This window comes from Artemia franciscana, chromosome 2, assembly GCF_032884065.1.
Source record: "Artemia franciscana chromosome 2, ASM3288406v1, whole genome shotgun sequence".
Lineage (NCBI taxonomy): Eukaryota > Metazoa > Arthropoda > Branchiopoda > Anostraca > Artemiidae > Artemia > Artemia franciscana.
In genome coordinates this window covers 60,809,430-60,832,395 of record NC_088864.1, presented here as the reverse complement: position 1 = coordinate 60,832,395, position 22,966 = coordinate 60,809,430, and the positions used below count along the sequence as shown (strand labels likewise).

Sequence of the window (22,966 nt, the reverse complement as noted above, 5' to 3'; positions counted from 1 at the left end):
TTTCCACCCTTTTTAAAAAATTAAGCAAACATTCTCAGGCTTGTAACTTTCCATGGGTAACTTTAAACTTGAAGAAATTTTATATTTTGAATAAGCATCAGAGCTTGATTCTTTTGATGTGTCTATTATAACCAAAAATCTATTTCTTAGAGGTTTGGTTACTATCAAGCTGTATAACTATAGCTCCTTACTTACAGTTAATTGCCACAAACTGGAACATGAAAGGCTGAATCAGGATTTAACTGAGTAGTTAATGCAGTTTCTAACAAATACAGATGAAAACAGACAACAAATCTGATAGAAAACAGACAGTAGAGCATTTGGTGAGGATGGAAATACATTCTTTGCTGGAGTGGCTGCAGTTTAAAGTGGTGCTCCCCAGGACATAGTTTTCATGTCAATATATATATAAATGACAGACCAAAATCATTGAGAACAAACTAAAGTCTCTATGCTGATGACTTGAAACTTGTTGGTTATGCAGACACAGCACAGGATATTATGCCAACTCAAAGAAATCTATATGTATAACTTCCTGAATGGATACTTGAATTTAATGCTTCAAATTGCAAGACCATCAATAATGGAGAAAAAATCTATGTGCCAAGTACTATATGGACTATAATGATGGATTATGTAGAGTTACACCCAGAAACAACACAGACAGAGACCATGGTGTCCTGATTAATGATGAGCTGAAAGTTTCATCTTAATGCAAGTGGCTCTTGCATAGGCCAACCTGATATTAAGATTATCAAAAGAACACTCACAAGTAGATCTCCAACTGTCATAACCAAGCTATATAAGAATCTTGTTCAACCAAGACTACAGTTCAGGATGTATATTGTAGACTATACCTAATCAACAACACTAATAAAGCAGCCTGAGAGTTAGCCCAGAGAAGGGCAACAAAATGCATTAAAGGCTTGTGTGATGTCCAATATTCATCCTGTCTCTAGAAGCTTAAACTACTGTCTTCAACCCCTCATAGCAAACAAGGCAATTCAATAACAGTATACAAGCTTCTAAAAGCTGAAGATGTTATTCCTGGACTCGTTCTGCCTGTAAACTCAAAGAAGACTCAAGGTCACTTTCAACAGTTTTTCTGGAATAAGCAAACACCAAGCTCTTCTCTAGCAGAGTTGTCAGCCTGTGGAGTTACCTTAATGAAAGAACAATATCCTCTACCAGCATACATGTATTCAAGTTGTCTATGGATAAGGATTAGTTTAACAGACCACAGTACACTTCTTTGGGTGCCAAAGATGATGCATCTTAACACTGTCACTAAGCTGGGAAATACATAATTTCATTATACTGCTAGCAAATGCAATTTAAGGTAAGGTAATTAATGAATTCATATAGGCCAAATATAACTAAAAATTCAAGGCATATATAATAAGGTGGCTATTTATTTGGGTAACATTTATATTAATGGACTACTCAGGTAGCTAAGAAATAAATTTACCTTCATAGTCAGAATTACATCCTGAATCCAAATCTAATAGCCTATGCATTTGCATCAGAAATGAACTTTACCCCCAACCCTATACAGTGTGTTTCTTAGCTAACTGAATAGTTTGTTAATATAAGCATTAGCAATTTATTTGCATATTAGGGGTGGTGGGGGTAAAGTAAAGTAAATATTGCATAATTTTTTAAAGCAATTTTTAAAAGCATACGTGTGTGCATGTATGTATGTATATGTGTATATATATATAGAAGAAATATTAAGAACAGTGCAATGAAAATTCTCGAAGACGTTGCATAGTCTAAATTAAAGTAAAGTTGCAATTTACTGCAACTATTTATTAGTTGCATTAGTTAGTAAAATTATTAGATAATCATGCTAGATTTTTGTGGAGGACAACAGATAGGGGAAAGCCCTATAGATAGGTAGAGTAGCTCCATAGGAGGCTTAGACCAAGTAGGACCTTGTCCCAGTGGGGCCCATAATAGAAACTGGGAAACCCTCCCCTGGGGGTCATAATTTCAGGTGGAGGAGGAAGAAGGCCCCTCAAATGTACACTCAGCAGGGCCAACTGCCGTGTTCACGCGTCAGATGAGTTACAAACCTTCTCCCAGTAATCAGTTAAATTGCATGGTGAAGCAGAACACCATCATGGGAGGATTCTCTATAGGAGGACAACTGCGGCAGGGCGTAAGATCCAGATTTATGGACAACGGCCTCTGTAAAGGGCTGCCTCGACCCTTTCGGGGTACCTGCAAGACTGGGAAACTTGCGGTCAATTTTTCCCACTTGAGGAGTGGCGCCCCTCGAGGAAATTATAGCCTAGTAAACAACACAGCACTCGTACGGGATTCTGATTATTGGATAATTTTCTGGGCTTGGTTTGTTTTGATGGGTGTTTTCGGGCTGAAAAACCTCTTCCTAGCTGATTTATCTACTATGGGCTGCCTCCCTGTAGTAGCATAATATTTGTAGGCATGAATATATAATGAGTCGGAGGTAATAGGCTTGGGACTGTCTGTGCAGGATTTCGACTCTTGTTGATAGAAGAGCATCGCCAAGTGCTGAAAACCATGTTGTGACCAAGATGGGCCCAGGATTGCACAAAGCCTCCAACTTACTGGAGGTCCCAGGGACTTCTTGCTGTCCGGTTCTAAGCCGGCTTAAGCGCTTCGGTGTAGACTTGAGAAGATATGTTGGTCCCCATCCTGCACTGGTATCCGGGATCACTGCTTTTCTTGAGGCCAAAATAATTTCAAAGATTTAAAGAACATGAAAATTGGAACTTGGAATGTTACGACGTTAAAAAATGACTATCGCATCGACATTTTGACTGACGAATTCAGACGGTTTGAACTGGATTTATTAGGAGTTTCAGAAACTCATATCCCAGGGGTAGGAAGCATGAAATTAGGTGACTTAGAATTTGTTTACTCAGGAAGGAAGGATGGGGTACGTAGACAGGGAGTAGGGCTCATGATGAATAAGGAAGCTGCTAAGTCTTGTTTAGGCTGGGAAGGTATTAATAATAGAATACTAATTGCTCATTTTATGACTAAAAAGTTTAGGGTATCAATTATAGTAGTATATGCCCCCATTGAACCAACTGATGGAGATACTAGTGACTCAGATGAATTTTACTTACAGTTACAGGAGCAAATAGACAGGGTACCAGGTAGAAATATGGTGTTTTTGCTAGGAGATTTTAATGCCCAGGTTGGTAGAAATAGGGATAGATGGTATCCTAGCCTAGGTAATTTTGGTGTAGAAAAAGAAAACAGTAATGGCTATAGGCTTTTGCAATTTTGTAGGTATAACAACCTAGTTATAACCAATACGGTGTTTGGTCACAAAATGGCCCATAAGTTGACATGGTATTCACGTGATGGTAAGACAGCAAACCTTGTTGATTATGTTATTGTAAACAGAAGACTAGCAGGATCAATACAAGATACTAGGGTGTATAGGAGTGCTGTTATTGATGTTAAAAGTAAAGATCACCATCTAGTAGTGTCTAAGGTTAATTTAAAGCTGAAATTTCGGAAGAGTAACTCCCTCCCGGAAAGTTATGATGTTGGTAGACTTCAGGATGAAAATTTGACAAAAAAATTCCAGGAACAGTTGAGTACTAAACTTGAGGGTTTAAAATTTGACAATGTGGAAGATGGATGGAATAATTTCAGAAAAACAATTTGTGAAGTTGCTGATGGTGTCCTAGGGAAGAGTGCTAAGACAGCAACTAGGAATATTAGTGAAAAAGCTTTAGGTTTAATAGAGAGTAGAAGGGGTTTGTATAAGAATTATCTGAGCAATAGGTCGTATGAAAACAAAAGGAATGTAAAGAAAGTGGAGAAAGCATTAAAATATGAACTAAGGAGATGTGAAATGGAGGCGATGGATAAAATTGCTGAGGATCTGGAAGATGCGGCTAGACGGCATAATAGAAAAATATTATACTGGCATGTTAATAAATTGAAAGGGAGTAGCCGATCCGGACTAGTCCCAGTTAAAGATAGAAATGGGGCCACAATTAGTGATAAGGAAAAAGTTAAAGAAAGATGGGTGGAACATTTTGAGAATGTGCTAAACCGAGATACAGTTGCAGGAAAAGATATAGATGAAAATGAAAAAGTTTGTGATACCTTGGATGTGAAGGAAGATTTGTTTAGTGAGGAAGAATTAGCGACAATACTAGAAGGATTAAAAAATAATAAGGCCCCAGGTGCTGATAGTATGATTAATGAGTTCCTTAAATATGGTGGCCCTGAGGTTAGGAATAAGCTACTGAAGATTATGAACATGATTTTTGAAAAAGGGGAAGTACCCAATGATTTTAGGAAAACCTTAATTAAACCACTGTATAAGAAAGGTGACAAGAGTGAATGTCGGAATTATCGAGGCATTAGTCTGGTCTCTGTAAGTAGCAAATTACTGAGTAATATGATACTTTTTAGACTGAGACATGCTGTAGACAAAGTTTTAAGGGAAGAACAATGCAGTTTTAGAAAAGGTAGAGGATGTGTCAACCATGTTTTCACTCTTAGGTTAATAATTGAGAAGTCTCTTCGTTGTCAAACACCTTTGGACCTTAGTTTTATCGATTATGAGCAAGCTTTCGATTCTGTTGATAGAACAGCGTTAACAAAGGTCTTATTGTTATATGGTATACCAGAAAAATACATTAAAGTGATTTGCGCTATGTACGAGAATAATACTGCTGCGGTTAAGGTAGGAAATGAGGTTAGCAACTGGTTTTGTATTAAATCAGGAGTTAAGCAGGGTTGTGTTCTATCCCCCTTTATATGTATCATTTTGATGGACTTCATCTTAAGGAGCACAGGAAAGGCAATTGGAGACCATGGAATCAAATGGGGAGGAAGAACACTCCTGGACTTAGATTATGCTTATGATTTAAGCATATTAGATGAAAGTGTGAGCAAAATGAATGAATTTTTAGAGGTTTTACGAGTTCAGGGTGCTAAAATAGGCTTGAAAATTGATGTTAAGAAGACTAAGTCACTAAGGTTAGGAATAAGTGAAGATGAACAGGTGACCTTAGGTAACGAAAAGATTTATCAGGTTGGGAGCTTCAGTTACCTTGGTAGTATTATTAGTAAAGATGGCGGGAGCAGTGAAGATGTTAAAAGTAGAATAGCTAAAGCTCAGGGTGTTTTTTCACAGTTAAAAAAAGTTTGGAAGAATAGAAAGATAAGCCTACAAACCAAGATTAGAATATTGGAAGCTACAGTGATGACAGTGGTCAAATATGGCTCTGAAGCATGGACACTCCAAAAAGCAGATGAAAATTTACTAGATGTTTTCCAGAGAAATTGCCTACAGATTGTTCTGGGTACCCAGCTGACTGACCGTATTTCAAACAGTAGGTTGTACGAAAAGTGTGGTTCAATCCTGCTTTCTGGGGCTATAATGAAAGAAAGGTTGAGATGGCTAGGCCATGTTCTACGGATGAAGGATGACAGATTACCGAAGATTGTCCTTTTTGGCCAACCGTCTGGGGCTACACGGAAAGCAGGTCGTCCTTGTCTGGGTTGGGAGGATGTCATAAATAAGGATTTAAAGGAAATGGGAACTTCCTGGGAGGGTGTAAAGAGGGAGGCTTTAAATAGATTAGGTTGGAGGAGGAGCGTGCGTAGCTGTGTTGGCCTCAGGCGGCTTGGTGCTGCAGTGAGTTATTAGTAGTAGTAGTAGTAGTAGTTTTCAGAGTTTTGCAGTATAACCAACAAATAAGAACCTTAATTAGTATTTAACCTGGACAGTTAGTCTTTTTAAGATGAAGGGAAGGGTGAAATTTTGTCAAAACCTAGGGGAGGGATCAAAGTTGGAGCCAGTTTTTACAAATCAAGGGAAGATAACAGTGAAAAATGAAAAAGGATGCATATATTACCATAAAGACAAGGATATACTACCAGAAAACTGACCCTTTTCACTAGCCTATATACTTGAATTATCTTAGTTTGGAAAAGTTTGTTTTGGCAGAAATTAAATATCTACTGGCGGGACTGAAGTTTCAGAGAGGGGCAAAATTGGGTGTGGAAGGTGCAGTTGCTCCCTGCCTCATAGCAAATTACGCCCCTGGATGAAGGATAGATCAAGGGCCATGGCAAAAACAACCCTGGGTTAGCCTAGTAATTATTAGTCTGAGATAACAGTCCCAGAAGACAAGTATTAATAAAAAACCTCAGCTTCCTCTTTGCTGTATCTTGTTTTAACACCAACAGTTGGAAATCTACTTTTGGATCTTCTAAAAATAACTTGAAATTGCTTTGTACGAAGTCTGCATGCCATAGTGTTTAAATAATTATGCTGTTTAAATTACTATTATGCCATCTAATATATAATAGATATGTTTGATTTCTTCATGTAAATCAATCCATACCATCAGCCATTTTTTTGCACTTTGGGAATTTATACTGTTTAATTACATAAGAAGATGGTTTTGAAAGCAGTTTGTGTTCTTCGAGGTGAAAAAGTCAACGGAGTTGTTAAGTTTTCTCAGGATGTAAGTAGGCCTACTTTAATCAGGCTGCCACAATCTTAATGTAGCATTGCCTAAACAGGCTAGCCTAGTAGGCCTAGTTAGGTTGTTTATCATGGGAATAAGCTATTTCTATGCTCCATATCAAAAATAATTACATGAAATAATTTGTGCTAAAATTCTAGTTGATTGACTTTTGGCTATCTTGGAAAGGGGTTAGGTTAGGAAAATTAAACTTTCAGGGATGAGTCTAAAGGCTAAAGTATCTCCAGGGAAGGTATTTTGAAGTACCCACCTCCAACCCTTCTCTCTCTAAAGGGCTGTAGCCTAGACCCACCTGAAATGTTCACTTCCCTAACCTAAACCCTTTCTAAGATAGTAAGAAGTCAATTAACTAGAATTTTACCATAATAATTTGTGGTAAAACTCTAGTTGATTGACTTTTGGCTATCTTGGAAAGGGGTTAGGTTTGATTAGGAAAATTAAACTTTCAGGGATGAGTCTAAAGGCTAAAGTATGTCTCAGGAAGGTATTTTGAAGTACCCACCCCCACTCCTTCCTCTAGAGGGCCCTGAAATTTGCCTACATGACAGGTCCTATAGGCCTACTTATTGAAATTTTGACTAAACAACATTTTACCTTAATTTTCAGTTACTAGTTGCTTTTTCTCTGCCTTTAGTTCTGAAAATATAATTCCTGTTATTTGACTAGAATTTTGAGCCATATCAATGTTTTTTTTCAAAATTTAGGAAATGTATTTACATATCTTTAATTCTTTATAAAATGGAATCAAGTAAAGTTATGAAGCTGAAAACAATTTTTTTGTACTTCAATTAAGAAGATCTATTTTGCAAGGTTTCACTTTTATAACACATATATTTTGAAGGCCATCAAAGGTCAAGTCCTCTAGAGGAAGAAGGAGTAGAGGTAGTTGCTTTGAAATACCTTCCTGGGATGTACTTTAGACTGTACATTCATCCCTGAAAGTTTCATTTTCCTAACCTTAACCCTTTCTGAGATAGCAAGAAGTCAATTAACTAGAATTTTACCCAATTTTATTGTAGCCTACTTAATTCAAGCAGAAGATCTATATTGCAAGGTTTCACTTTTATAACTCACATATTTTTAAAGGTCAGGGCACTCTAGAGGGAGAAGGAGTGGAAGGAGGGTACTTTAAAATACCTTCCCAGGACAAACTTTAGCCTTTAGACCTATCCCTGAAAGTTTAATTTTTCTAACCTAACCTCTTTCCAAGATAGCCAAAAGTCAATCAACTAGAATTTTACCTAATTTGCTAGACTTTAAGCAACTCTTATTTTTGCATGTTGTTGGAACAATCACTTCTATTGCAAATTCAATTTTAAGCACTTTTTGACCTAACCTAACTATAAATAATTTTGGCACTGAGAAAATATAGGATTATTTTGTCAAAAACCACAGTGAGGGAAACATAGTATTATTTTGTTGAAAATAAAAGATAACTCATATTTTAATTTAAAATTCATCATTTTTAAGAGCAAAAAAGTGCTTAAATTTGGATTTGGGATAGAAGCAATTATTGTTTTCATTAAGAGCATAAAAAAGGCATCAAGTGGTATGTTCAATTTATTGGTAAGTCAATAATATGAACAGTGATATATTTACCTATTTTTTGTTATGTTATGATTCCTTTTTTTAGGGATCTCAGGCTCTTATTAAAATTTTCTCAAATTTGTTTTAAACAGGCCTAACATTTCATAAGTAAGGCAAAAGTGATTACCATTCTTGAATCACCTGCAAATGGTAATTTGTTCTCACTGGGTAGTTTTTTAGGAACACATTTTTAATTTTTGTATAGGCTACTAGGCTATGGGCTGTTTTGAGCCACTTTTAGGGTTCAAAATAAAATTTGTCCCCTAAATGGTTATTGAATTTGAGAAAAGCATCTTATGTTTCAGCAAACAAGGGCTTTTCAGTCAAGACTATGGCTAAACAAAAAAAAAAACAATTGTATATATAAATACTGGTTTTAGCTTCAAATGGCAATTTATTAGCACATTTTTAACTTTTGTACAGGCTACTAGGCTATGAGCTGTTTCAAGCCCCTCTTAGGGCTCAAAGTAGAATTTATCCCCACAGCAATTATTGAATTTGAGAAGAGCATCTTCTAATGTTTCAGCAAATAAGGGCTTTTCAGTTTAAGACTATTCAACTCTTCTCCTTTTGATTCATTCTGTGAGATAAACAAAGCTACTGAATTGGTTACTTCTTATCTATCTTGAACCTGTTCAGATTTCTTTCTGTTAATCTTTTGATACTAGGGGTTGAAATATAAGAAGGTATACATTGAGTTCTGATCTCCGTGTGCAGATATAGTCAGATAGACTCTTAGCTCATAGTGACAAAAAATGGAACAATTGACCATTGCCTACTTGAATGTAACATTCTGATATCTGTAGTGTATATCCTGCAATGTAAACTGTTACAGTGCTTGAAACACCCCAAAATCTCACTACCAACTAAGAGTCTATCTGACTATACCTGCACACACAACTCAGAACTCAATATTATCCTCTTATATCTCAACTATTAGAATCAAAAGATTTACTGAAATAAATCTGAACAGATTCAATATAAATAATAAGCAACCAATTCACTAACTCTATTCATCTCACAGATTGAATCTAAAGGAAAACAGCTGAAGAGTTTTGACTAAAAAGCCCCCATTTGTTGAAACAGAAGAAGAAGATCTAGCCAAGTATTGAAGACTTGGAACACTTGCTGAAATAGAAGAAAAAGAAGGAACACACTTTCATCAGAAACAGTTGCTATTATCATGATCTAGTCTTCCAAAGTAATTTAGCCTCTACTGATGCCCATACTAGGTCTTATCACAATCCAATTTGATTTTATTATTATTATTATTAACTGTTTTTGTGACTTGTATGTTTTCAGTGTTTTTTTTTTTTTTTTTTTTTAGATTTGTATATATGTATTATGTTGTCAGCACTGTCATAAATTTGTTTGTAATGTTTAGTGCAACAAGCTTGGAAAAAAACTTACTGTATTTTAGTATTAATAAATAAATATATAGAGTAGATTGTATATTTATCCATCAGCAGGAAAGAGGGGTGTATAGAACAATATGTTCTTAGAAATGAGATTAGTAGGTATGTATGGTTGTTCTATAATAAACATTTAATATATTTTAAGAATGTATTAAAGACGTTTTTATTAGTGCATTAGTCTTCTACTTAAGCTCTAGAAAAAGCCTCCACTAAATTAGCCTTAGGTTTCCTATTCAGGTACTCCCCAAGCATGGTAATGACATCTGTTGCGTTTTTTTTTTCAGAAACACTCCCCCCAAATGGGCTAGATATAGCCTTAGTAATGAATCTCTGGCTGGCCAGATGCAGTTCTACTGTGCATAGAGTTATGTTTATGGCATGTTACTTAGGTCTGTGCACAAAAGACTTTTTTTTTAATTTAGCATCAAGCATAAAGATTCTAATTTATTCTTTATACTTTGTTGTGAAAATTTTTCCTGAAATAGTGTGCTAATATTTATACATATGCTTCAAAATTAGGAGCTAACAGGGAAAATACTCAGTAGATAGACAGCTAATCAACACTTCAACAGCTAAACTACTATAAAATCTTTATCATACAACCTAGAAATTGGCTTTGTCCAAAAAAAATTAATGTGTATGTGATTAGCTTAAATGTAATGACCATATTTAATATTGAATATCTTAAAGGTGCTGATAATCAATGGCTTATCTGAATTATCTTGACACTAACACAGACAAGTCCAGTGGACACCAGTCCATGATGAAGGTGGCTCAAACATTGAAAAGTTTTAATGCTAATCAACATTGATTAGTATTAATCAGTTTCTATGAATCAAATACCCACAGGGTCAGGCTTAAAATACATGTATTGATGCAGCAAGTCATGATGTGCAACTTGAGAAGTGGCTGACATACTGAGCCATCTCCATCACTCATCTTGTCTTTTTTTTCTATTGGAATCCATGTTTGTTCCAACAGCCACAGGTCATCTGGGCTTCTCTCAAAGCCCAAGGCTGAAATAACTGTTTCATAGCAGCATTCTATTCTGCTGAGCATTCCATTGGATCAATACCTTGTCTGAAATTGCTCTTGCCAGTAACACAGACAAGTCCAATGGACACCAGTCCATGATGAAGGTGGCTCAATTTGTCAGCCACTTCTCAGGTTGCACACCATGGTCTTTCTGATGGTGGTAGTGTGGTATTTGAAGCACTTTATTAGCAATCTATTTTGAAGAGTATTCTGTGCTAGCATTAGTACAACACATTCAAATAGGCAATGGTTTCATTTCTATTTGCAGTGGAGATACTGTGGAATTGAGTGCAAAGGGCTAGTAGCAAAAGTAGTAGACAAACTCTCAAATATCACTAAATGCCACTGCTTAACAAATTGGCTTTTGAATTACATTCAAATCAGCAAGCTTTGATTAGATTTTAAAATTTAGCTTTTAAGCAGGAATAATCAAATTGAAAAATAGGTATCTCTCCCCCTGCTTCTTTGAAATGCTTATGGCTGAGTAATGTGAATGCTTATGGCTGGTTCATGTAAGAATTGTCCCTAAATGAATGAATGTTACTGTCAGAAGAGAACTAGTGCATATTTATTTGTGCAAAGCTTGACAAAACCACAAAATGAGTCAGATTGTATAACCATTACTGAGGAAGATAGATTTACATATTTCATATGCATGCTTAGTTTAATTTCAATAAATTCTAAGGGTTTTCAGCTAGAGAAACTATAAAATCTTTGGATTTTAATATTGTGCAGTATGTTTTCGTTTCTTTCAAAATGCAACTGCAGCAGAAAGGGAGATGGCTGATTCTCAATCAATTTTGAGCAAAAAAAATAATAGCCAAAATAAATCTGTATTGTTTTTGGAATCAGGTTGGAAGGCCAATAGCACAAGGAAATCTCCCACTGTTGCATATAGGAGAAGAGTTTATGCCATTTTAACCTACAAGCTGATGAAGGCTGACATGCTTCCAGCATTATTTCCTGTTTTTGATCCTAATTCGAGAACCAGAGAACATTGGGTGAAACTTGTAAGGCAGTCTACCCTAGCCATAGTCTACAAACAACTCTGTTCCTCAAGAATTATCAACAATTTGGAGCAAATTTTCCAAAGACATGTTTATGGTTAAATTTCTTGACATTTTCAAACAGAGGATGAATGCTGAGTGGCCTTAAAGGGAGCAAAAACTTGACTGGGAAGCTACTGATAATCCAACTCTGCATGACAACTAAACAACAATGAAAACAACTTCAAGCATCAACTCTGGAGCTTCACAAGGAAGATCCTTGATTGCTCCAAGCTGCAATTTAAAATAATTTGTAGTAAGGTAATATCGTATGGATAATCATACTACCAAGAAAATCTTAGTTACCGTTTATGAGTTTAAGGGTGATGATGACCAATAATCAGCATTTATATTCATATATCTATGCAAAAAGACTCCTATAATTCTGAAGCTGTCTTCCCTATTGAAAATACTTTTTAATATTTTTTCTGTTTGTACCTATGACTTAATCATCTTAGTGAGATATATTTCTAAGAGGCTCCAGCAATGATATGTCTGTTGTGGAATGTTTTACAATACAGTTAGGAGTAGGTCAAATCACATCTTTCTCATTTTCTTGTTTTACTTCCATATTACATTTTTTTTCTCCTTTTACAGACAGAAGAAGTACAATATCCTTTCTAGATTTCCAAATAATCAAATCCCCTGCACATAGGCCAAACAATGAGTGAGATAACTAAAATTCTGAAGCATACCAATAAAACAGAAGGGAACTCAAAATGCTCCTTGGGGAAGACTTCTGGTATTGGGACTAGTCTCCCCTCTAGTCTCATTAACTTGAACATAAAAAGGCCTTCATGAAATTTATGAAAGAGTAAGGGGAAGATCAATGTAAGGAAAAGATCAGTAAAGAAAAGAATAAGGTTAATTAAAAGATCAATCATTTTATCTTGGATTACATTTTCATTGGCATCTGACCAATCAGACACAACTGCAATTGTGACATGTATGGTTTTAAGACAATTACAAACATTAATTTCAGTGGGTGATGTTATCTGCAGAGCTACCATACAGTTAGGGGTAGATCTAAGCACATCTTCCCCATTTTCTTGTTTTACTTCCCTATTATATCTTTTTTTTATCTCCTTTTACAGACAGAAGAAGCGCCTATATCAATTTCAGGCTCAATTGATGGTCTCACTCCAGGCAAGCATGGGTTCCATGTTCATGAGTTTGGAGACAACACTGATGGTAAGATTAGTCAACTACTTAAAATGAGTTTAGAAATTAAGAGGGATTTAAGGAATATAGTTGGAGTTTTTAAAAAACTTGTTGATGTAAAAGAAATGAGGGACATATCTTCTCTATACTTGTCATTTATATATATAGTATTTGATTAGCTGATTTAATGTTTAATTTTACAGATATTTTGGAAAATTTGTGATGATTACAGAGTCTTGAAACTCATTTTACCCTAACAGCAGTATTTTAGAATACTTAACTTTCGGAAAACTTGGTGTATAACTTTAGCATGGACTTCAGTGTTTTCAAATACTATGTATAATTACTAGGAAATAGTGTACCATCAAATAGTAACAATTAATGTAATGTATTATTATGTAGTTACTATCATGTCTTAACAGCAATAGCTCTTCCTAGTTGTCTGTGAGCATAACCTGAATCAGCTATTAAATGATTTCTAATCACATGTTTTAATTTCTTCTTTATCAAAATTCATGGTCACCATGGTCATGAGACTTCTATTTTTTAAACCCAAATTGACCCCTGTAAAAGTAAACACCAACTGATACCCTGAATTTAAAACTGTTTCACACCACCTGTTAGTGTTCAGTATTACTGCTTAGTTCATCAATGAACATCAAAATAGGAAGATAACCTGTACTTACATGACTTTTCTATGAATACATGCATAATGTTTGACTCGGTAGAATCTGATAGGCAAAATGTTCCAGCTTGTCAAAAGAAAGTTTAGATTAGTAAGCATTGAGTCAGTATTCTAACATTCTTGTTTCAGTCACGTCTTGAGTTTTGAATGGCTCATTCATATGCAAATTCCTGAAAAGCATAATCATTAGCTCCCATTAAAATGCAGTTATAAAACAAGGAGAATTAAAACTGAGAAAAGTAATGGCAGGAGAAAATGAAAAAGAGAGCATGGGCACAAAGAAGCTCAACACAGGGCATAAATTCACTCACAGGAATGAAACAAATACTGCACAATACAGTAATGTGACAATGCTTCACCAGTCTAACTGAATTATGTGCATACATGCTATAATGTGTATTAAATTATATTATATTTATATTTAAATTATACAAAGTAATTTTCTGATGTGGAACAACACAAATTAGATACTAAAAATGGAAATAGAATTCAATAGGGATTAGTCATCAGATAACCATAGTAAAATATAGTTTAAAAACAACCTCAAATTTGCTTTAAATTTAAGAATACTATTTGGATTAGAATTTTGATGCGGAACTAGAATCAGGTAAATTTTTGATACTATCTTGTCCTTAGTAAGAAGTATGTTTGTGACAGTGATGTAAATTTTTGTTCTTGCTAGATTCTTTATGTGAAGTTTAGCTGATGTCACAAGCTTCTTATGGGTAGATGTTGTTTATGTGCCTAAGGTCATCACTTTTTCTATCCCTCTCTTACCATAGAAACAAGCGAATTCTGACCTTATTGAAAGAATAAACTTTTCTTTGGGTTTACATGTCCTTAAAAAAGAAAAAAAAAATGAGAGAAGGGCTTAATTATTTGGGTTCATATAGAGTTGTTTGTTTTAGTGAAACTTTTCTGGGCTAAATAACATTCCCAGCTTTTGTTTTTAATATGGGTCTTCCCCTCCTCCCCATCATAGTAGAAAATTTGTAGACATGAATATCTAATCAGCTGGAGGCTGCTTGTGCAGGAAGCTGACTGTTGCTAACAGAACTGGATCACCTAGTGCTGAAAACTATAATGAACAAGATTGTATACTTGATGTGTATTTGTATTCATTTATTTCAGTTCCAAAAATTGTAGGGAGGTATATGAACTAACAACAAGGCTTTCACCTCTTTGACTTCTTCTTCAGAAAAACTAGCTACTGGAAGTGCTATTCTCCTCCAGTCTACAATCAATGAATATATGCAATTATGAACAATAATACACTGTTATTGATTGTGGGAAGTGCGAGTACCTGAGCTACCTGTCCCCAGCAGTTTAAGGCCACTAGGCCAGCTGGTACCAATACAGCTCTTCCTACTCATTCCCGCTCTCTTCTGCACAATCAAAAACTAGAGATAAATCACGTCCTTTTAAAAATTGACTTCTTCAAGCTTTAATCATTATTAAACAATATTTCTCTTCTTTAAGATATCAATTGCTGCCTTAAATATCTTAACGATCAATTTCCCATGGCAGGTTAGAATCCAGGATAGCTGTATAAGTATTTTGAATCTTAGCCAAGGAGGAGAAATGCTTAAGAAAAATAGTTTCATCACTCTGAGCCTGGCAATTATTTAATTAAATTGTTTTCATAAAACTCAGGATGCTAAATTATATGCTTTTATGCAGGGTTTTCATGGTGTTAATAAAGTTAAAGCTGTATGCGGAGTTAATAAACCGTTTTATTCGCATAACTTTGTTGACGTTATTGCTGTCAGAAAAAAATTGAACTTTATTAAGTTTTTCAAGAAATTAGCACAAAGTTCAGCCAATAGCAGAAGACTTTTGGACAATTTTAAATAAATAAATAAGTGTCTACATATATAATAGGGTATACTTGTTTAAATATTTTACTTGGTAAGAGAATAAGGGTTTGATAAAAAAATATTTTCTTCCAAAGCCTTACTTAGTAAAAAGCAAACAATGCTAAGAAAACAGTTTTCTCAGCTCCACATCTGATTAATTCCATTATTTGGTATGAAAAGTTGGTTTACAGTCTAAAGGTGAAATTCTTGTGGACGGGGGTGGGTTTAGTTTTTTTCTAGTGAAATGTTATAATAGCTGGATCAAGTTTTATGAATGAAGGGAGAGAGGTTGCCAGGAATTTTGCTTTTTGGCCATCTGCTTATGGCCAAACAAAAAGCGGGTTGTTCTCAAATCAAGATGGAAGATGTAACAAATATGGTGTTAAGTATATTAGAACTTCTTTGGGGAATAAAAAAACTTTGAGCATATTGGAGGGAAGAGGAAGTGTTTACAGCTAAATTTGTCTTGGGTGGCTGTGTACTATAGTGAATTGCTAGTGGTAAAATTGTAGGGTAAGGACTTCTTGCTATCTAAAGAAGTAGCCAAGTTAGGTGAGTGAAATTTTAAAGAATTAATCCAAGGCCCAAAATATGTCCTGGAAAGGTGTTATCAAGCTACTATTTCTGTCTGATTCTTATTACTAATGCTTAGAAGATTGCATACAAGACAGGGACCTATTGAAGCTTTGACTATAAATATTTAACCTGATATTAAGTTTTTAATATCTTTCAAAGCCTTCAGTTTTTCAAAAGTAACTCCTAGTGTTTTAGTTGAATTTTAAGCCATATTTTGATTTCCCCCCAAAATCTAAGATATGAATTTTTGTAAAATTTTAAAGCCTAAAAATAAGGATTGAATATAGGTATTAGGCTAAAAATAATTTTTTTATGTCTCATTTTAGCATTAGACTTTTTTCTCAAGGCCTCATTTTCTCAACTTAAAGATTGTAAAAGGTCATCAAAGAGTAGAGCCCTTTGAAGGGTGGAGTGGAAGTTGGTATTTCAGAATATTTTCCCAGGGAATCATAAAGGCTCTGATACATTCCTGGGAGTTTCATTCACCCAACTCAATTACTTACCAAGCAGGAAAGATAACCTAGAGTTTTATTATTTCAATTAACCCTCTCCTCCCTATGAGTTTTTACCTATATCGGAAGGCTCACTAACTTTGGCAAAATTCTAGTTTGAGGGCTTTTGCTCACTTGGAAAGTAGTCGAGTTAGAAAAACATAACTCAAAAATTATTGTTATGAACAAAAGAAAAAAAATATTTAATGCCCATGAAATGTATTGCTCAGAACTTTTTTTATAGTAATCAATGCAAAAATAAGTTGTCCTTTTTGTGGGTTTTAGCCATCCTGATAATTCAAAATTAATTTTCAACAATTCCTGGATATAATATAGATTCCGTTCGAAGTTTGTGCTTAAAAGGAAGTCCCATAAGAATAAAGGTGATAGAGGCGTTTTTTGGCATGAATTCAAAATTGGTTCTCTGATTTACAGGCTGTACTTCCGCTGGAGCTCACTACAACCCTTTTGGAAAAACTCATGGAGCACCCGAAGATGAGGAGCGTCATTTGGGAGACCTAGGAAATGTTGTTGCTGATGCATCTGGAAAAGCTGCTGTTGAAATGACTGACCCTATGATGAAACTTTCTGGTCCACATTCCGTTATTGGCAGAACCTTAGTTGTGAGTTTTTTTGTTGTTGTTTTAATTCACAAATAAGTTTTTTTTTGTAATTGAACTACAGAGAGAAAAAATATGAAAGTGAAAGCTGACTCCTGAACTTTTGATTGTAAGCAAATTTGACCCCATTATGTAGCATGCAGTTTTGGGTCTAGGATTTTAAAGAAGGATAGCTGCCTTGAATATTGATTACCTTTTTTTATCTCAACATATTCTTAATCTAGTATTCGATGCAGGTTATTTCACTTGCGCCTTAAGGGGCTGGGGGGGGGGTCCTAGCACAAACAGCAAAAACCTAACACAAATCTTAGATTTGAAACCGAACATTTCAGCTTCTTATCTTGAAGCCTTTATCAAGGAAAAAAATGGCTATTTTAAGAATTATTTGTTATTTTTATGTTATACTCTCATTCCCATATGCCTGTTCTTTTTGCTAGATGTCTCACAAAAGATCAGCCATCCGAAATTGAGTATTCTCAATAAAGAACTCTGGTCTCCGTATCCTGTATTTATATTGATATTCTGTCTCCATATCCTGGTAATTTGGCAACTAAATACTATACTATACTAATAATGAGTAATCACACTTCCCATAATCCACACAATTCTCTCGTTGCTTAATTTCCTTGAGTATTATAATATTTAGAGGTTTGGCAAAATAAATAAACTGTCAAGTTGTATAGCAGAAAAAAATTAGACATTGAAGGCAAAAGGAAATCTTTTTGTTTATATGAAGATGGTATTGGGTATGGGTAGTCAAAACATCAAATGAACAATCAGAAGAAAACCTGCTAGAAGCCGAAAGGAGTCTATCGTGGATTCCAGGTGCTGTGTTTCAGAAGAAGAACATCACTGTCCTCTGCAATATTTAAAACAAAAACCTTCCAGTGCCCACTAAGTTCATTATGAAAAATCATATTGCAAAAAAATCTCTAAAGTTTGACTAGCCAAGTAGGTGACCAATCTCCATAAGAGACATATAATCCTGGAGAATATCAGAGGTGCAGTTAAATAAGAATAAACCAAATCTATCTACCATCACCAACAAGCAACTATCTAAAATATATAACAGAATTTGTTCAGACTCAAACTGGCTAAATTTTCGAGGGTTTTCATCAGTTTTCAAATTCGAATGGCTCAATTCCCTCGACCCCTCTTTGCAGACATTGTAATATAAAAATAAAACAATTGACCATTGCCAATTTGAATGTAATATGCTGATGTCTGCACAGTATATCCTGCAATGTAAACTGTTAAAGTGCTTGAAACACCACAAAATCTCACTATTAGCTAAAGAGTCTATCTGACTAAACCTGCACACAGAGCTCAAAACTCGGTTTATCCTCTTATATTTCAACTCCTAGAATCAAAAGATTTACTAAAAGAAATCTGAGCAGATGAGCATGTCCAACATAAATAAGAAGCAACCAATTCAGTAGCTTTCTTCATCTCACAGAGTGAATCAAAAGGAAAAGGGGTGAATAGTCTTGACTAAAAAGCCCTTATTTGCAGAAACAGAAGAAGATACTCGTCTCAAATTCAATAATTGCTGCGGGGATAAATTCTATTTTGAGCCCTAAAAAGGGCTCGAAACAGCCCATAGCTTAGTAGCCTGTACAAAAGTTAAAAATGTGCTCATAAAAAAAACTGCCTAGTGAGAACAAATTGCCATTTGAACCTAAGTCAAGAATGGTAATCATTTTTGTCATCTTGAATTTTTTAATTTTGACATTTGTCTTACATTTTTGTCATCTTAAAATGTTAGGCATATTTAAGAGGTTAAAAAGTGATTTCATTAGTCATTTTAACAGCCGATTTTTATTAATTTAGGTTTCTTTATATATCTAATTGTATGACCTTGAAGTAATACTTGCTAGTTTGTATTTTTGCTGTTATTTTTAGTAGTCCTTTGCATTAGTTAGTTGTTGTTTTTTACATTCTTATGTTAGCTTAAAGCTATAATACCTTTATTTTATTTTATTCTTGAAAATTTCCCTAAAGAGGCCTATATCTATCTGTTGTTTTGTATTCTGTATCATATCAGAGATATTTCGGAAGCTGAAATATCTGCTGAAGCTGAAGCTGTGAAGCAAATTTATCTGGGTTTGTTTGGTTTATACCTCTTGTCTTTGAAAGTAACTCAAATAATTTCTTAGACCATGCTGTTTTTTAATTTACAATTGAAACGAAAGTCTATTCATAACTGGGAAAAATTAATGCAGTGAGACAAAAAATATGTTTACTTCAAACTTGATTATAAAAGTCGATATTTTGGCTTCATATATGGAAGCCTTTATCAATGAAAAAAAAAGCTTAAACTAAACATGAAAAACGGAAGAAAACTCTAACGATATTCAAAAATTATCTTTTTTTATAATATTTGTATGTTTTCTTTTTTAAGCTAAATTTTTATATAATTTTTTCCCGGATTGTTAAGGGCTTCCTGATGTGAAGCCAAAATATTCGGACTTTTATAATAAATTATACATTCAAAAAGTTTTATTTTTACTGCCTTAAAAATTTATACCTTTTTTTAACAAATTTTTGCTTTAGTTGAAAATATCTAATTGTTTTCAACTATTAAAAGATACTGATTAGTCTGAAAAGAAAATGAGAAAGGAATAAATTTAAAAAGAGATGAAAAATATTAAAAGAAAAGTGTATCAAAATAAAATGTGATATTTAACACGTCTCAAAAACATCCTATTGTATATATTTATTCCTAATTTGCTTCATAAAATAATGACTAGGTAGTAATTTTTTAGCCAGCTATCAATCATTGCTTCAAAGCAAGTCATTTGAAATTTTAGTATTATTATTTTTGTAAGTTATGTAGTCTTTTTTAAATGAAAATAATCACTGAAATGATCCATAAGTTTGATTTTTAAAAAAGACTAGGTTTTTGCATTTGTTTCTGAATTCTTATTCTTAAACATTAATAAATATGAATTTGGTTTTAGGTTCATTACGATGAGGATGATCTTGGAAAAGGAGGTCATCAACTCAGCCCGACAACTGGCAATGCTGGGGGTCGTGCAGCGTGTGGTGTTATTGGCATTGCCAAACCTTGAAAAGCTTTTTCTATATGTGATTCCATGTGATTTTTGTGTACCTTAATGAAAATTTGTATGAAATAGAATAGTAAATGCAGACTTGCCAGCATATTTATTATTGCCTTTATCAAACAGTTCGTGTTAACAAACTGTAAGTTGGAGGATCTTTCCATTGAGGAATTTTCCATGGAGGGGAGCCATTTTACAGCATTATTTAAAAAAGGATCATAAATTAAATAAAAAACAAGTCTTTTCAACTGAAAGTAAAGACCCACATTCAAGCTTCAAACGAACAGAAATTATAAAATAAAACTTTCTTTTATTTAATCTTAAAGTTAGGTCTTAATGAGCAGTTCAGAAGCCCAATAGACCAATTTTAACATTTTATGAAAACTGTGAGTTTTAAGTTTATATTCAATAGATTCAAGCACATACTCTTTTTTCTATATAAATCAGTCTTCTTTTTAGTGTCCTATGTCAATTGTTTTATAGGTCATAAGTTTTGTCTTCTGAACAGGTCTTCCTCTTCTCTTTTAGGGAGGGAAATATGTGTGAAATGAAAAAAGTATGCTGATATTGAAGAAAATGGGCATTAAAGTTAAAATGGAGTACTTTAGACCCTTGTTGAATGTTTGAAAAAAACATGACATTTATAGTTCCCTAGTCTCACTTAGACCCTAAACTAAATGGTGGCATAAATAGTCTTGAAGGAACCTGCTCTTTAGTCAGATATTCAAAAAAAGATAGATCTTTTTATTTACTGAAAAAATCAGTGCTCAGATGACCCAACCAAGCAATGCTCAAATAAGTCATATTTAGTGGTTGAATCACGTATTATGTCTGATATTCCCAATTAGGAAGTAACTTGCTGCTTATAAAATTATTTCTAAAAGCAGCATATAAAAAAAGTTTGTTGTTTCTTCTGCACTTCAGGACCAGTTATTTAGGGATGTTTGTACCTTGAAAATTAACTGTTAATCTTGGTTTCCTGATATTATTCCCGAGTAGAAATTATGGAACATTTCAGAAGAAGATTAAGCATATTCTTTATTGGCTCTTTTCTCCCAGCAAACTGTTCGTCTCTAAAAACCATATTTGGGTGCACATCTTTTGAAATTTTTATTTCAAAATAAAACTTACGGGACTTGAAATTCGAAACTTGGATAATGCCATTTTTAATGCATTATCTCATAATTTCCAAGGACTAAGAGCTGACAATATACTGAATTGCTTTACCTATTTATATATATTCTTTCCAATTGTAAAACTGAAAGTGGGAATTTCTAAGGGGTCATAAGCTACATGTTTGTAATTCAGTCATTGTTTTTTGTTTCGTTTTTTCGAACTACTACTATGAATATGAGAGGAAAAACGTAAAAATCTAAGAATAAATAATATAAAGTTTTGTCGGGTAATCAATAACTGCATTAATTTGAACATTGGGAAGAAAGGATCAATGGATCCGTGGCATTTATCTGTGTTAACGACGATGCAGTAGTTAAACAAACGGTTACGTCATATTGGTACCTAAGGTAAATAATTCCGTAGTAAATAAATTTTACCCGTTTTTAATAGATTTCCTTTTAAATTACAAAGTACCTTCAGGCAAATAAACCAATGGGGTATATTTATGAGGACAGCAATTGAACTGTTTATTACTTCTTGTCCTCTTAAAAACCGCTATTCAAAATAGGTGGATATCTTCATTCGCCTCAACGTATGCTAAAGAAAAAACAAGCCTTGCAAGTCAGATAGAAAATTAAAGGTAAAGTCCATTCTTGCTATTAGTAGTTCGCAAAATAATTGAACGTTGTCTATTGTAATCTTATTTCAAACCCCCTAAGTGTATGTAAGCAAAATATCAGATGACCAGCAATGATGTAGATGTTTCAAAGAAATGCCCACCTAAATTGTTTAAGGGGGTTGGGACTGAAATTAGTCCATCGCAGTGAAAAAACCTCTCTTTTTCTCTGTGACAAGAGGTTTTGATGCTTTTTGCCTCTAAATGCTTTATTACGTATTCTGTTTGTGGACGAAAAACCACCAATTTCGTATCTAAAAATACCTGTGTTGAAAACTTTATATAGAAGTTGAGCTCTACTGTGTTTTAAAGCAGAGTTGAAACAAAACCCTTTGCTGTTGAAAGAATAAAGCTTGAAACACTGCTTCAGTTGGAAAGACAACTTTTGTTTATGTCCCGTAATCGTGAAGGCGCTTTCCTAAGGGTTACGTGGTTAGTTCGTGAAAAGTAACCAAGTTTAAATGCAGCACATTAGTTACAACGTTCAGTTGCATCATTTTATATGTAACCAAGAGCGCGGTCGGGCATCCCTTATCCGGCTAAGCTTAACTTCTCGAGGTAATTTGCAAAAGATAACAACAAGTACTTATCTGGTCAAGAATTGGCTGAAACAGTTACGGACAAATTAGTAAATAACATCAAGGATCGCGTGCATTCCAATGCAAACAGTTTATTTACAAATCCCTAATGGTGAGTCACTGTCCAGGGTGCTAAGCGTATTTTCCCTGGAAAATACCTTAATGGGAACCATGGCAAATGAAAATAATGAGGAAACAAAGGAATTTCGGAATATTCTACCTGTATTCCAATATGTAGGCGGAATAAATCCTATAGAATATCTTATACTATTCATTTTTGCTTTTTTTATTTAATTTTTTGTCATTGAACAGTTGCCTTGTGATGGAATTGAACGGTGGTAACAGACTGGGACGAAGAATCTGTTGATTCTGAATTATTGGACACCGTTCAACCGTTGATCTATGGTAGAAGTTGTCAAGGTTAACAGCCTGGGACTAAGAAGCACAATTAATCACTTCCCTTGGAGTTGGTCTGGTACCAACAGCTAGATGCCATGAAGTCAGTTCATGCTTTGTGGTCAAGAAAGTGTCCGCTAGGCGTACATCCGAC

General features: G+C 34.4%; 2 protein-coding genes across 2 annotated transcripts in view; one reads left to right on the top strand and one right to left on the bottom strand.

The window, feature by feature from the left end:
• LOC136043871 (5-methylcytosine rRNA methyltransferase NSUN4-like) overlaps nucleotides 1-6,313 on the bottom strand; it is a 69,784-nt gene extending 63,471 nt beyond the window's left edge. The window contains exon 1 of the mRNA XM_065728838.1: nucleotides 6,170-6,313. Coding sequence (XP_065584910.1) covers nucleotides 6,170-6,277 — 108 coding nt within the window. The 5' untranslated portion in view covers nucleotides 6,278-6,313. The remainder of the gene's footprint in view (nucleotides 1-6,169) is intronic.
• A 7-nt stretch (nucleotides 6,314-6,320) lies between these two features.
• LOC136043872 (superoxide dismutase [Cu-Zn]-like) lies at nucleotides 6,321-20,136 on the top strand. Its single transcript, XM_065728840.1, has 4 exons — nucleotides 6,321-6,491; nucleotides 12,690-12,786; nucleotides 16,800-16,987; nucleotides 19,945-20,136. Exons 1-4 carry the CDS (start codon nucleotides 6,423-6,425, stop codon nucleotides 20,053-20,055), a joined length of 465 nt encoding a protein of 154 aa, XP_065584912.1. The 5' UTR covers nucleotides 6,321-6,422; the 3' UTR covers nucleotides 20,056-20,136.
• Nucleotides 20,137-22,966: the final 2,830 nt, after the last annotated feature.